Below are 14,306 nucleotides of genomic sequence, written 5' to 3' on the forward strand. Positions count from 1 at the left end.
GGGAGTAGACAGGCTGGAACTGGGCTTCCCTCCCCGTCCAGGACACAAAGGCAGCTGTCACAGTCTTCAGGCTCCCCACATTTCCACACTCTGGGAGGGGTGTTAGGGTCTCCATTTAACAGATGAAGAAACTGAGGCTCAGAAAGGGACTTGCTGAAGAGAGCAAGAGGTGTAGGGATTTCCCAAAGTCTGGGGCTCTTGGCTGCGACACTAATGGGGGATTTGTGGGCTGGAACCACATGCTAGGAAGGACCTAGCATGGGAGGGAAAAGTCACCCAGGTCAGCGATGGGGTGGAGGGCGGGGGTGGTGGGAAAGTGAGGCTGTTTGGGGAGGCCGAGGGAGTGGGGTGAAGAGGGAACAGGTGGGTTGACATTCCAGATCCGAAACCTGTCACACCCGAATGCCTTTTCTCACCCCTGGGGTCCCCCTCAAAGGGGCTGGCGTCAGAGGGACAAAGGGAGCCAGTTTACAGGAGTCCTTGGCCAGCCCGGGCGCCGCCAGCGGCAGTGGGCTTGGCCCGGGTTGGAGGCGCCTCCTGGTGGCTGAGGGAAGCACCAGATGGCACCCAGAGCCCAGCCGGTCCCACCCCTCACCCTTTCGAGATTCCAGAAAGGTTAAAAGATAATTTTCAAACGCGGGTGCAATCAAGGCTCTCACCGACAAATAAAGACGAACACGTGTTAAGATTTTTTTTTTTATTGAACCCCTGTGGGAACCAGGCAGATGTTATACGAGGTTCAAAAGAGAGTCCGGAAAACGGACACTTTTACAACAGATCAGACTATTTGAGTAAATAAATGTGCGAATGGAGGCAAATTGGTTTTTCCACAAGGGAGGAGAGCTGTCAATGGAACCTCAGCTGCATGAGCCAGAATGAGCAGATAAGAGTGGTTCTGTATTGCTATCAGCTGCTTATAATTCATGGATGGAGCTGTGAAATAGTTCAAAGACGCTGTTATGAACCAGCTAACCCGGAAGGGAAGGGCGTGTTGTATAGAGATGGTGCTTTGAATGGTCAGAACTGATTTACTGAGACGCAAAATGTTCCTTGCAGAAAGAAACAATTCCTTCCTTCCTTCACTCAACAAACACCTGTTCGTGGAGCAACTATTGTGTGCTGTTCCAGGTGCTGGAGACACAACAAAGATGCAAAGTAGAAAACGGATGAGAGTGGCACAGAGTGACCCCTTCCAGGAGCAGGGGACAGAGAACGATTCTCTGAGGTGACACCTGGGAGGGGGAAGGAACAGGAGGTGCAAAAGGCCAGGGGGTGGGACTGGGTGGAGGCGGGGGTCTGGAGGGGGCGGCCTGGGGCTTCCTTGTTTTCTGTTCTCCCCACTAGAATGTCAGTTCTCAGCTCGACCTAGCCCAGAGGTTGGCATGCAGTAGGCGCACAATAAATACCCAACGTGCAAAGCGACTCCATATCAAAGGGCAGAAGTCACTCGCTGTCTGCTTAGGGGAGAGACTGCTGTGAGGTGGGCAGATGGCAGGAGGGTCCAGGTCCCGTAGGTGGGGCTCAAGGAACGGTATACTCTGGGCATCACAGAGCCAAGCGGCAGCCCTGCCCTCCAGTCCCGGGTCTGGGCCCCATCCCCTGCCCCTCTCCTCCCCCTAACAGAAACCCTGAGCCCCGGGCCCCAGACAACTCCAAACTGTGAAGTCTCGCCATCAAGTTAGGGCTCTGCTGCCACAATTCCTGTGTTTTTGAGATGTAAATCAGGACTTTTTTTTTTTTTTTTTTTGCATGTGAAATTACCCTTCCTGCCTCTTCCGGGGATTAAAACTCACATGGAAAATTCACCATTTAGAAGGGTGTAATTCAGTGGCATTTAGCACATTCACATTTGCAACCAACTTTATCTAGTTTCAAAACCTCATCACCTCCCAAAGATGACCCCATACCCATTTGCTGTCACTCCCCATTGCCCCTTCCCCCAGTCCCTGGCACCCCATAGAGAACCACCGTCGCTATGGATTTGCCTCTTCCGGACATTTCACATGAATGGAATCACACATTATGTGGCCTTTTGTGTCTGGCTTCTTTCAGAATGTTTTCCAAGTTCACCCATGGTGAACTGTGTCCTTCTGTTTTATGGCTGAATAATATTCCATCCTGTGGATAAACTACACTTTGCTTATCCAGTCATCTGTTGGCAGCATTTGGGTTGCTACCACCTTTGAGTGACCGTGACTGGTGCTGCTGTGAACGTATGTGTATGAGATGCTGAGTCTGTGTTCGATCCTTGGGGTGTGTGCCTGGTGGGCAACGGCTGGGTCACGTGGTAACTCCAGCCTGAACTTACTGAGGAGCCACCAAACTGTTTTCCACAGTGGTTGTCCCTTGCTTTTTAAAAAACGTTGGGAGTTCAGTCACCCACCTCGGGGGAACAGCCACCGCACTCCCACCTCCCTCCAAAGACAGCGACTCAGCACCACCCAGACTGTTGCCTGCCTGGTCCCTGAGCTGGAACCTGCTCCCCACCCCCCATCAGAGGGAGGGAGGAAGGACCTCAGACCAGAGCTCCTGGCCGACCCCACAGGCACAGCTGATGTTTTAGGGGAGGATGGAACAGAACAGAAACTTTGTCTGTTAAGAGAGGCAGCAGATGGGCAGCTGAGAGCACGTACTGGGGCTCCGCCAGTGCCGGGTTCAAGTCCCTGTTCTGGAATGTTAACGTGACCTGACCTGGGCATCATGAGGACTGAGGTGATGTGTAGAAAGCAACAGAGCAGCGCCTGGGCCACAGGCAGTGCTTCATACTTGCTGTTATGACTTATGACTTTTTTTAAAGATCGAGGTGGCACTGAGAAGTTTATAAGCACATTCTGGTTTAATCGGCATTTTGACTCTACAAGGTGGTGTCAGTACCTGTCCTGCAGGTGGGAAAGTGACTCCCTAGGCTGCCTGGCCGGTCCCCGGCAGAGGGGGTGACACAGGCATGTCCGTGGAGGGTATGTAGGTGAGTCACCCAAGGCAGGAGGAAAGAACTCTCTCCCCTGGTTCCCAGGCTGGAGGTGCAGAAGCCCATTCGTCCTTCCCTGGCATGTGGCTAGTCTCCTGTGGAAACTGCTGGGGATGACCTGGTCGGGGCACCGGGCCCCAGGCCCCAGCACGTCCCGCTCACAGAAGCATGTGACCGTGGGAGGAATGACAAAGTCAGGTTTATTGCTCCGGGTTAAACCAGTGGAGACAGGATGTGGGGAGGGGGGAGGGGGACACAGGAAGTTGGTGAAGGCATCCTCCTGGCCTTGGCCTGCGCTTGGCCTGGCCATGGCACCCTGGGAAGCCAGCCAGTGCACTTCTGACCTGATCACGTGCTCACGGGCCAGGCCCCCAGTAAAGTTTGAGGCGCAACCCAAGGCTCTGGGGAGCACGGCCTCTCCTCCCTGCACAGGTCTGAGCACAGACAGGGTTGCGGTGATGGCCTCTGCTGGGGTGCATCCTTAGGAAGGCGTCTTGGTGGAGGAGGGGGCTGCTGCCTTCTTTTTGGTGGGGGCCTTCAACAGTGCCAGCTTCTTGGGCAGACTGGTGCTGGCTTTCATCAGCACATCATGTTCGATCTTCTTCCGGATCCCGACCTCCAGGTTCTGAGGGAGCAACCGTGGCACAATCAGACTGGGACCTGAGGCGGGAGGGAGGGCCTGGTCTGCTGCCCTTTCTCCTGTGAGCTCACAAGGGGCTGGATCAGCAACTCCCCCCGAAACACCACCTGAGAGTCTGGTGGCTGGGGGTTAAGTCCTGCTTCTGCCCCATACTCTGGGAGCACTGCACACCGAAAAACCCCTTCTCATCTCTTGATCTCAGCTTCTGAACCTCCGCCAAATTCCATTTTACAGCTGGGGAAACTGAGGCACATGCAGTGAGGAGGCACTTGCCCAGGATTCCCAAATCATGGGAGTGATGGGAGATTGGAAGCCAGCATGCCCAGAGTCTCCAGCCTCAGCCTCCAGGCGGGCAGCCTCCCCTTGTCTCTGCTTTGCTAATGGTGAACTGGGGCTCTCAGAAATAGGGGTGCAGGCAAGTAAAGGCACAGGAATCAGAACCCAAGTGTTTGGGTCCGAAACTGGTAGTTTAATCATATTACCTAAACTGCTCCCTTGCCCTATGAGTTCCAATGACCATGACAACCATGACCGTCACCACACGCCTGGGCACAAGGGAAACAACAGTAAAGACACAGAAAAACCTCTGCCCTCATGAAGCTGACATTCAGAGCGTGTGGACAACACAGCTGTCAGTGACAAACTCTGGTAAACAGTTTTTTTTTTTTTTTTGCCACGCCCAGTGGCATGTGGGATCTTCGTTCCCCAACCAGGGATCAAACTGGACCCGGCGCCCCCTGCAGTGGAAGTGCAGAGTCTTAACCACTGGACTGCCAATGAAGTCCCTCTGGTAAACTGTTGAAGGGTGACAGATGACAAGTGCTGCTATGGAGAAAAGAATACAAGGGATGATGAGTAAGGGATGGGGTGGGGTTGCCATCATGGATAGCTGCTCAGAAGCAACGCTTGCAGCCAGACTTGACTTGGAGGAAGGAAGCCGTGTAGATTTCTGGGAGAAGAATTCAGGCAGAGCAAACAGCTAGTGCAAAAGTTCTGAGGTGGGGCAAGGAGCAGTTAAGGGGCCAGAGAGGCTGGAGGGAGAGAGGGAGGAGGTGAGGGCAGGGAAAAGACAGGAGTAGAGTGTGCCGGGTCCTGTGGGCTGTGGGGAGAACCTGGGATCTTCTTGAGTGAGGTGGGAACCACCGAGAGTCCTGAGCAGAGGAGGGAAGTGCCCTGACTCAGGTGCTCACAGGTGCCCTCTGGCTGTTATGGGGAATGGCAGGGCCAGGAGATCTGGGAGGATGTGACTGCCCTGGTCCAGGTGGGAGATGATGGGACGGGACCAGGTTGGGGGGTCAGAGAGGTGGGAAGTGGGTGGATTCTAGATTAATCCTGAAGGCAAAAAGGACGAGATCCAACCTGGATGTGAGAGAAAGGGGGAATCCCGAGTATCTGGAAGGAGAGACTGTGGCAGAATCATGGAGTCAGGGAGCACAGTGGGGGGACATACTGAGCTTGAGATGCCCATAAGACACTTTCCCCCTCCGGCTGAGACATGGAGGTAAGCAGGTTGCTGGGTACCCAGGTCGAAGAAGACTGAGGCTCTGGCGATCCAGTGGTTAAGATACCGTCTTCCACTGCAGGGGGCACGGGGTTCAATCCTTGGTCGGGGAACTACTGAAAGCTGTGTAGTGCAGCCAAAACAAAAACCAAAAAACTGAGGCTCTGGACAATTTTCTCAAGATCATAGGGTGAGTTAGTGTGTGTTGCACAACTGGAATTCAGGTCTGACTCCACCAGATCTCTTTGTAACTTCTCTTTGCAACCTTAACAAAAATCTCTTTGCAACTTCTTTATAAGATCACCCCTATTCACCTGCACACCAAAAAGCTACACTTAAAAACAACCACAAAAACGTTTATTTCAGCCCTGTGCTGTTCTCAGGGCTTTACAGGTGTCCTATGGCATTGAATCCTTTCAACTCTAGGAGAAAAGTGCTATCACTACAACCATTTCTTCTTTAAGAAGCTCAGGGTGGGACTTCCCTGCTGGCACAGTGGTAAGAATCCGCCTGTCAATGCAGGGGACACGGGTTCGAGCCCTGGTCTGGGAAGATCCCACATGCCGCGGAGCAACTAAGCCCGTGTGCCACAACTACTGAGCCCGCGCTGTAGAGCCTGCGAGCCACAACTACTGAGCCCCCGTGCTGCAACTACTGAAGCCCGCACGCCTAGAGCCCGTGCTCCACAACAAGAGAAGCCACTACGATGAGAAGCCCGCACACCGCAACAAAGAATAGCCCTCGCTCGCCGCAACAAAGACCATGCGCGGCAACAAAGACCCAACACAGCCAAAAATAAATAAATAAATAAATAATTTTTTTAAAAAAGAAAATATATTAAAAAAAAAAAGAAGCTCAGGGTGAAGATATACTAGCTGTCGATGGAACTGCGCTTTGCTCCCAGCACGTCTTCTTGCAAAGCTGGGGTTTTCAACCCCTTTCCCAGGCTGCCTTCCCTCTCGAGGTCTATTAACGAGGACAATTTCAGCGAAAGCAGCTAGTGTGTGCTGAACACATTTTGCGCGCCACTCGTGGCTTTAGGAGGCTCACTGATTGGGAGGTAATGTTTCCGTACCCACTGCACAAGGGAGGAAACTGAAGCTCACAGCACTGGGAGTTCTCCATCCCGGGCCTCTCACACGCTCGAACTCACCTTCTTGAGCTTTTGCTGTTGCACGATGCGAGCCTTCTTGGGTGCGATAACGAGACCTGGGGAGAGATGCGCTCTCGTGAGGCCGGAGAACCTCGGGTCCACCTCGCCCCCCAGTCCCCGGCCCGCTCCTCACCGCCCTTCCTCGGGCCCCGGTTCCGCTCCGAGGCTGTCGCCGCTGTCTTGCTCTTCGCCGGCTTCCGCGCCTGGAACTTGCGCTGCCCCTGCGCCATGATCAGTCATGCACCGGAAGAGGCGGGGCTGTGGGAGGTCGCAGACGAAAAATGCAGGGCACGATGGGATACAGTGGGGCCGGAGGGCGCAATGGCTCACGGGATACAATGTGGCAAAGAGTTAAAGTGACCACTACCCACGACGGTCGATGATAGCCAGCCTTTCGCAAAAATTTCGAAGTAAAGGTTATAATGATAAGCTAACACTTACTGGGTGCTTATCTGCTTTGTAAAACTTATGCTGTTTTATGCTCTTTATACATAAACTTCAAGTCTAGGACTTACGGTCAGGCAAGTGAGGCACTCTGGTGCAAAATTTAAGGGGTGCCCCGGGCTTCCCTGGTGGCGCAGTGGTTGAGAATCTGCCTGACAACGCAGGGACACGGGTTCGGGCCCTGGTCTGGAAAGATCCCACATGCCGCGGAGCAACTAAGCCCGTGAGCCACAACTACTGAGCCTGCGCGTCTGGAGCTTGTGCTCCGCAACAAGAGAGGCCGCGACAGTTGAGAGGCCCGTGCACCGCGATGAAGAGTGGCCCCCGCTCTCCGCAACTAGAGAAAGCCGTCGCACAGAAACGAAGACCCAACACAGCCCAAAATAAAATAAATAAATAAGGGGTGCCCCGAACTTCAGTTATCAAGATAAAAATATATTCAACATTCAAAAATAATATTTTAATACAAAGAAAATCAAATCGTCCAACTACAGCCTGTGGACTGGCTGCTTGATGTTGTAAATAGTTTTGTTGGAACGAGGGCTGCTATCAGGAGTGAAGGGAGTAGGGTCAGGATATGCAAGGTCAGGGTTTCATTCTATTTAATATCTTTATATTTTGTTCACCATGGATTGTTTTTGCATTAGTTTTGATTTTTCAAAAATAATGCATGAAGCTATTCTTCATCTTGACTACTGAGGTTCTCAGGGCCTCCTCTAAAATTTTGCACCTGAGGTGTCACCCTAATTCCAGCCCTGAGAGCAGCCAAAAAGGTAGGTACTAGTATTGTCTCCATTTTGTAAATGAGGAAAACAAAGCGTGGAGAGGTAAAGTGATTTGGCCAAGATCACACAACAGAAAAAGCAGTGGAGGACTTCCATGGTGGCGCAGTGGTTAAGAATCTGCCTGCCAGTGCAGGGGACATGGGTTTGAGCCCTGGTCTGGGAAGATCCCACATGCTGCAGAGCAACTAAGCCTGTGCGCCACAACTACTGAGCCTGCGCACTAGAGCCCACGAGCCACAACTACTGAGCCCGCGTGCCACAACTACTGAAGCCTGAGAGCCTAGAGCCCATGCTCCGCAACAAGAGAAGCCACTGCAGCAAGAAGCCTGCGCACTGCAATGAAGAGTAGCCCCCGCTCGCCACAACTAGAGAAAGCTTGTACGCAGCAACGAAGACCCAACACAGCCCAAAATACATAAATAAATTTAAAAAAAAAAAAAGGAAGAAAAAGAAAAGGCGGTGGAACTGTGATATGAACTCAGGCAGCTTGACTTCAGCTGCTGGGATCTTAAGAGCCATGCAAAGGCCCTGTCTGCTTTCTCTGTTCTGGGAAGAATTGTGGTTGGGGGAAAAAGGTCAGCTTTTGGGCAGGCCATTCAATAAGTTTATTATAAAAATAATGGGGGCAGGATATGGACAGCTAGGTTGGTTACTTCTGGGGTCCATCTAGGGTGACCGTGGCACCTAGGGCTGCCTGGAGCTCCTCAGGGGCAAAGACACCCAGCTCTGTGATGATGCCGCCAGTGATGAGGTCGTGGGGGGTGACATCAAAGGCAGGATTCCAAACCCCAATTCCTTCAGGGGAGAGGGGGGAGGCAAGAAAGGCAGGTATTAGGCTCAGTGAAAGTTCTCAAGCTATTGTCACCTGTCTCACTCACAGTGGTTTTTGGGATTGGGCAATCCTTGAGAATCTAGAGATCCTCACCCCAAAAGTGCATGAAGGCATGGCTTTTGATACCAGTAATGAATTTAGACCCCCTACATTCCTGGATTGTCACTGTCTAAGAAGAAGCCTTCAAAGTCTTATATACATCCACCCACTTGTGCCTGCTCCAAGAATCTCTTTAGGAGACTCCAAGAATCCACCCCAGGGCCTTTGCAGGGGCTATGCCCTCTGCCTGGATGCTTTCCCTCAGATACGCACATGACTTGATGTTTCACTGGCCTCAGGTTTTTTCTCAAGTATCACCTTCTCAGTGAGAACTTCTCTGATAATCCTGTCTAATCCACCCCCTGCACATACACTTCCCATATCCTTCTGTGCCTCATTTATTTCTCCTCAGCCTTTACCCCCTTCTAACATACACTGGAATTTTGTTATTTATCTCGTTTGTTGTCTGTCTCCCCACTGGACTGTCAGCTCTGTGAGGGCAGGGACTTTTATGTCTTTTTTCACTACTGTTTCCCCGGCCCTATCATGTCACCTGGCACTGGCCAGGTGCTCAAAAATATTTGCTGAATGAATAACAATCTTACACAAGAGGCTGCAAACTCTGTTTTCTCTGGCTCGCAGTTTTTTAAGACCACTGAATTAGCTGCCAGCTTTCAAAGCGTGGGAGCTTTCAAACATAACAAACGTAAGGCTTCTCTTGGAAAAATCAGAAGAAAGACCTGTTCTCCTGGGGTCTGCATTCCTGTGATCCTTGGCCAGAACAGAGTATTGGGGTCCCCAGACTGCACCTGGCCCGTGTTACCCAGCTTTCCTGGGGGGAGGGGCACGGTGGGTTGTCAACTCTGCTTTCCATGGTCCTATGGGTTTTGATCAGTGTTAAATAATTAAGCCTCCAGGAAAGCAGGGGCACGAAACAAATAACGAGAAAATATTTTTTTTTCAGAATTAATTTATCTATTTTTATTATTTATCTATCTACCTATCTATATTCTTTTCCATTATGGTTTATCACAGGATATTGAATACAGTTCCCTGTGCTATACAGTAGCTCCTTGTTGGTTATCCATTTTAAATATAGCAGTGTGTACACGTCAGTCCCAAGTTCCCTATCCCTAACTGGTCCTTTTTATAAAAGGTTTTCGATCATACTTGTTATTATTTAACGAGCACTAAGGTCCAGGCACTGTTCTCCACTTCACATGGGTTAATTACACTGAACTGCCTGGGGTATATGAGGTAGGTCATGAAAACAGCTCATGGGGCTCTTAGGGATGAATTTTAGGCAACCAGGCTACACAGCCAGGAAGTGTGGGGAAGCTGAGGAATATCTGTCTCTTCATAAGCACTCGGCCAGGTGGTACTCTTATTTCTTATTCAGGTGAGAAAACAGAGCTGGAGAAGAGCAAGACAATTCGCTCAAGGCTTCCCAACTCATTAGTTGTATTTTCTGACCTTGAATCTGACCTCTAAGACGTGTCTGCTCTAAAATATGGCTTGAAGGAGCAGCTTATGCCCCAGAAGGCTGATGACACCCCAAATACCACCTGCTGCCTGTGAAGGGGTCAGGGTGCCTCAACAGAGGTGCCCAGGCCTATGGTGCCCCCCTCTGAGCAGATGGCTTACCGGGTGCCGCAATCCTGACCCCACTGACATGGGTCAGCTCCTGGCCAGGACGTTCCTCAATGATGATCTCCCGGCCCGTCTTCAGGTGGAGGTCACACGAGGAGCTGGGGGCAGCCACATAGAAGGGGATGCCATGGTGCTTGGCGGCGATGGCTAGCTGGTAGGTGCCCACCTTGTTGGCCGTGTCGCCATTGGCAACCACGCGGTCGGCTCCCACGACGACAGCTGGGGAATGAGATGCCGGGAGTCACCACCGGGTCCTGGATGCCTGGAGCCCTGCCCACGGGCACCCCCCACCTGCTGACCTGACACTCCATAGTGGGCCATGGCGGCTGCTGCCATGCTGTCGGCGATGAGGGTGGCGGGGATCTGCTCGTAGACGAACTCAAAGGCCGTCAGCCGGGCTCCCTGGTTGTAGGGCCGGGTCTCCGTGCAGAAGGCATACTCCAGACGGCCCAGGCTGTGCAGCGAGCGGATCACACCTGTGGGGCCCAGCCCACCAGGAGGATGAGATGCAAAGGGACAGATGGGCAGGGCAGCCCACTGGTTAGCAGCATGGTTCTCCAAACCATGCAGTCCCACTCCCAGACCCTTGCAGTGGCTGTTCTCTCTGCCTGGTACAAATGTGTTTAGAGAATGCCTTCTCCATGAGGTCTTCCGGGATTCCTCAATCTCACATAGCAACCCTCACACCGCCAACCCCTACTCTTTCTCTTTAGCACTTACCACCTTCAAATGCATCATACGTATTTGTTCTGTTCCTGTGTCTGTTCCTCTTATTTTCCTGCTCCTGATGGCAGAGATTTGATCTACTTTCTCCACTGCTGGGTCCCTAACTCCTAGAACTGTGCTTGGCACACAGTAGGTGCTTAATAAATGTTGAGTGACTGAAGGAATGGATGCATGTATGAATGATGGGGTACACAGTAGATAAGCATTTATTAAGCATAGATATTTGTTGAGTGAATGAATGAATGAATGTCTTGCCATCAGAGCCTCAGTCCCCAGGCACAAGGGTGGCACCTAGGCAGGTAGGGAAACCTCCTGGAGAATTTAGGATCAAGTGGAATCTGCTGCCTTGAACCCCAGGACCCAGTCCCCCTGGTCCTGGTCACAGCTACCCTAATCTTTCTTTAGGGGCCTACGCCCTACCCCTCAGTCCTCTTGGGAGTCCACATCCCACCCACTTTCTTTTTTTTTAAATTTTAATTTAACTTTATTTTTATTTAAAAAATATTTAAGTTTTTTTTTTGGCTGCACCGCACGGCTTGTGGGATCTCACTTCCCCATCCAGATACTGAACCTGGGCCACAGCAGTGAAAGTGTCGAGACCTAACCACTGGACTGCCAGGGAACTCCCCCCACCCATTTTCTAGGCACATGGCACAGGCCAGGCCTTTCGAGTGACTGATCCTAGATGGACAGATGACTCCATCAGAGCCCCCGAGATACAAAGAGGCTTTTCTAACACTGTCGGAATAGAGACCCTAGGCTCTTTTCCTTGTGATCTGAACCCTGGCCGACCAGTGGAGCATGAGGATGAGGCCACCATGGAGGAGGGCAGATCTTAGGGATACAGATAGATGGACCCTGATGCTATTATTTGAGCCTCTGGATCCAGTCATACCTGAAGCCAACCCCCTGAGTGTTTCTGTACAAAAACTAATAAATTCACATTTTGGGGGGTATATAAAGTGGTTTGGGTTTCTTTCTCTTGCATCTAAAAAGGGCCCTCCCCTATCTCTGTGGATGCCCGCTCACCTAGGGCTGTGCCATAGCCAGCAGTGGCCAGTGCACCAGTGTTGCAGTGGGTCAGCACTATCACCTTGCCGCCCTGGGGTGCTGCCCGCTCTAGGAGGTGGTGGGCTCCCAGGTCCCCGATGCTCCGATTGTCCCGGAGGTCTTTTGCCAGCATGTCCTCGGTCCAGCGGATCACTCTGGGGCCGACAAGGGACTCTGAGCACAGGTCACAAGGCTTCAGGGCCCACACCAGCCCCTCGTCCCTGCCCAACACTGCTCTCCTGGAGCTCTCCTGCTGAAAGCCTCTCACAGCTGTGGGGCTGGACCCTTCTGCCACAGCCACCTAACTGTAACTCCAATTGCTCTGGAGACACATTTACTAAGCACCTCCTGTGCGTCAGGGGCTGGGGGACACAGCAGTGAACAAGACAAAAATCTCTGCTCCTATGGAGCTGACACTGAGGTGGGGGAAGCAGGTGATGAACAGACAATAAAGTGAAGGAAAAGGCAGCGGAGTCAGGAGACAGAGGACAGGAATGAGCTGTATTGAATGGGGGGTGGGGAAGGCACAAACCTGAAATTTGAAGGAGAGGAGATTAAGTAGATGGATACCTGGCTTGCAGAAATGGTGTGTGCAAAGGCCCTGAGGCAGAAGGGACCCTGGTGGGGGTTAAGGAACATGGAAAGTATCTGTGCAGCAGATGGGGAGGGAGAGAGTGGGAAGAGGGGAGGGAGAGAGTGGGAAGAGAGCAGGGAGAGGACCAGGGCTAGAAACAAAATTCTTCAAAAGCAAAAACTAGGTAAATGAGGTGGCACTTAAAAGGGCCTCCAAGGGCTGCAGACGTTCAGGGAGGTCAAAGTCAGGGCATTGAGTTCAAGGATCTCGGGGCCAGGCTGCCCGGTGGTGAGTCCCAGCCCTGCCTGTGTGGCACTGGACTAAGAGCACATTGCCTCAGTTTCCCCATCTGTAACATGGGTCGTTGTGCAAAAAAAAAAAAAGAATGAATAGCCGCCGGTTAGAGCAGCGCTTGGCACAAGGCCCCTCTACCTCTCTCGGACCGCCTCCTCCGTGGCGCCATCCCTCTCCGCTTCCTGGGCTGCGAGGTCGGCCAGGTCTCGGGCGGCGCGGGCCATGTTGACGGCGGTGGGCCGGGCGGTGACAAGGAAGTTCAGAGCGTCGCGCACGAAGGCCACGAGCGCGGCAAGTCCGGGTCCCCCGGCGCCCGCCTGCAGCTCCACGGCGAGGCTGAGGCAGCCCACGAGCGCAATGGCTGGGGCGCCGCGCACCTGGTGGGGAAATGGGGGCGTCAGGGACTGCAGGCACGGGAAGCCCCCCACCCCGGTCCCACCGAGCGGCCCCACCTTCATAGCGCGGATGGCCTCCCAGGCCTGGCGCACCGAGCCCACCGCTTCATAGCGGCTCTCCTGGGGCAGCAGCAGCTGGTCGAGGATCTGTAGTGAGCCCCGCGAGTAGCGGATCGCCTCCAAAGTCATGCTATTGCAGTCGCGATCACCGCCGCTCCCGGGGCTCAGCTGGCCGCGCGCACCGGAGGCGGCGCCGGAAAGGGCGCAGGGGGCGAGGCCAGGGCCCCAGGGGTGGGACCTCTCTCGGAAGGCGGAGCGTGCGCACATCAACTTCGCTGGCTCCTAGGACCCGCCATCCAGGCGCCGGGTCCTACTCCACCTTCCCCGCCAAACCTGGACAGTTAGCCGCACCCTCGGAACCAAAAAGGTGCCACTATTTATAGGGCAACTATTGCATGCCAAGTCCTGTGTTTGGCGTCTGGCTATAGCAAGACTCTTAAGTGCCAGGTGGGTACCCTCAGGGGCCTGACATCTCCAGCCAGTGCGAGTGCTGCCTGTGCCCTCACGTAGAGCAAGGCACCAGAAGGGGGTTCTGAGATCGAACAGACTCTTAACTGCTGCCTCGAGACCTTCCCATCCCCGCGGGGAGTAAAGGCCTGTGGGCTGGGGGCCACCACCACTTCCGGACAGGCCACATTACAAGTTCAGCAGAATTCAGCCAGAACCTCAGCCCCGAGAGTTCCGTACGTCTGGTTTGTTCACCACTGTGTCTCCAGTGGCTAGGATAGCGTCTGGTGTACTGCAAGTGCTCCGTTAATGTTTGTGAAATGATCCTTCTCCAGGATTTAGGGGGAGGTGGTGGGCCATGAGTCACCTGGTGGATGCTCAGCTGTTTTTTGCTCACTTTACTAGTTTCCTTCAAAGGAAGCAACACGCTGGGGACTCTTTCATGACCCTTCCAGGGTGTCCCCATGGGTGGGGGATAATGAACAGCCCACACCTGTGTGCTCCATCCCCTCCTGCATCTGGCCTGGATCCTGAGCACCCCTGCTGTCCAGTCCCATTTTCATCCTTCATACTCAGCCTGTGCCACCTCCTCCAGGAAGTTGGCCCCGATTACAGGCCAGCCTGGGCTACTACCTTTCAACCCTCACCAAGCTGGGTGGGGACCCAGGCTGTGGTCACAGCATCAGCATTGGCTGATGAGATGCTGGGCAAGCTTAGTTGGGTTGGAGGGCGGAGAGGGGTGCAGGCA

The 14,306-nt window shown here is 53.2% G+C and overlaps 2 protein-coding genes across 5 annotated transcripts; both read right to left on the reverse strand.

The window, feature by feature from the left end:
• Positions 1-3,150: 3,150 nt before the first annotated feature.
• Positions 3,151-6,596, reverse strand: LOC309804499 (leydig cell tumor 10 kDa protein homolog). Of its 4 annotated transcripts, none has more exons than XR_014294129.1 (5): positions 6,396-6,596; positions 6,263-6,318; positions 5,130-5,232; positions 4,091-4,153; positions 3,471-3,593 (listed from the first exon to the last, which is right to left on the reverse strand). XR_014294129.1 is itself a non-coding variant. In XM_082621848.1 (5 exons), the coding sequence occupies exons 1-4, from the start codon at positions 6,490-6,492 to the stop codon at positions 4,109-4,111; spliced, it is 372 nt and encodes a 123-aa protein (XP_082477974.1). In that variant the 5' UTR covers positions 6,493-6,596; the 3' UTR covers positions 3,471-3,593; positions 4,091-4,108. The 4 variants fall into 4 exon arrangements, 2 of the variants coding, with proteins under 2 accessions (XP_082477975.1, XP_082477974.1); XR_014294130.1 differs by having other exon boundaries at positions 4,091-4,433; XM_082621848.1 differs by having other exon boundaries at positions 5,059-5,232.
• Positions 6,597-8,021: 1,425 nt separating this feature from the next.
• MRI1 (methylthioribose-1-phosphate isomerase 1) lies at positions 8,022-14,231 on the reverse strand. The gene is made up of 6 exons (XM_082621842.1): positions 13,109-14,231; positions 12,795-13,033; positions 11,768-11,943; positions 10,312-10,488; positions 10,007-10,231; positions 8,022-8,286 (listed from the first exon to the last, which is right to left on the reverse strand). Exons 1-6 carry the CDS (start codon positions 13,376-13,378, stop codon positions 8,141-8,143), a joined length of 1,233 nt encoding a protein of 410 aa, XP_082477968.1. The 5' UTR covers positions 13,379-14,231; the 3' UTR covers positions 8,022-8,140.
• Positions 14,232-14,306: the final 75 nt, after the last annotated feature.

The sequence above is a fragment of the Mesoplodon mirus genome, assembly GCF_964341445.2.
Source record: "Mesoplodon mirus genome assembly, chromosome: 5".
NCBI lineage: Eukaryota > Metazoa > Chordata > Mammalia > Artiodactyla > Ziphiidae > Mesoplodon > Mesoplodon mirus.

Bases quoted from the DNA above. Each gene is read 5' to 3' on its own strand.
- LOC309804499 (XM_082621848.1), bottom strand. From the start codon at position 6,492: ATGGCGCAGGGGCAGCGCAAGTTCCAGGCGCGGAAGCCGGCGAAGAGC. The intron at 5,233-6,262 runs GTGAGTTCGAGC...TGCACTACACAG, and splicing joins AACAGCAAAAGCTCAAGAAG to CTTTCAGTAGTTCCCCGACC. The intron at 4,154-5,058 runs GTATGTCCCCCC...CCTTGTGCCCAG, and splicing joins TTATGGGCATCTCAAGCTCA to GCGTGTGGTGACGGTCATGG.
- MRI1 (XM_082621842.1), bottom strand. From the start codon at position 13,378: ATGTGCGCACGCTCCGCCTTCCGAGAGAGGTCCCACCCCTGGGGCCCT. The intron at 11,944-12,794 runs GTAGAGGGGCCT...TGTCGGCCCCAG, and splicing joins GAGGAGGCGGTCCGAGAGAG to AGTGATCCGCTGGACCGAGG. The intron at 10,232-10,311 runs GTCAGCAGGTGG...CTCATTCCCCAG, and splicing joins GGCCCACTATGGAGTGTCAG to CTGTCGTCGTGGGAGCCGAC.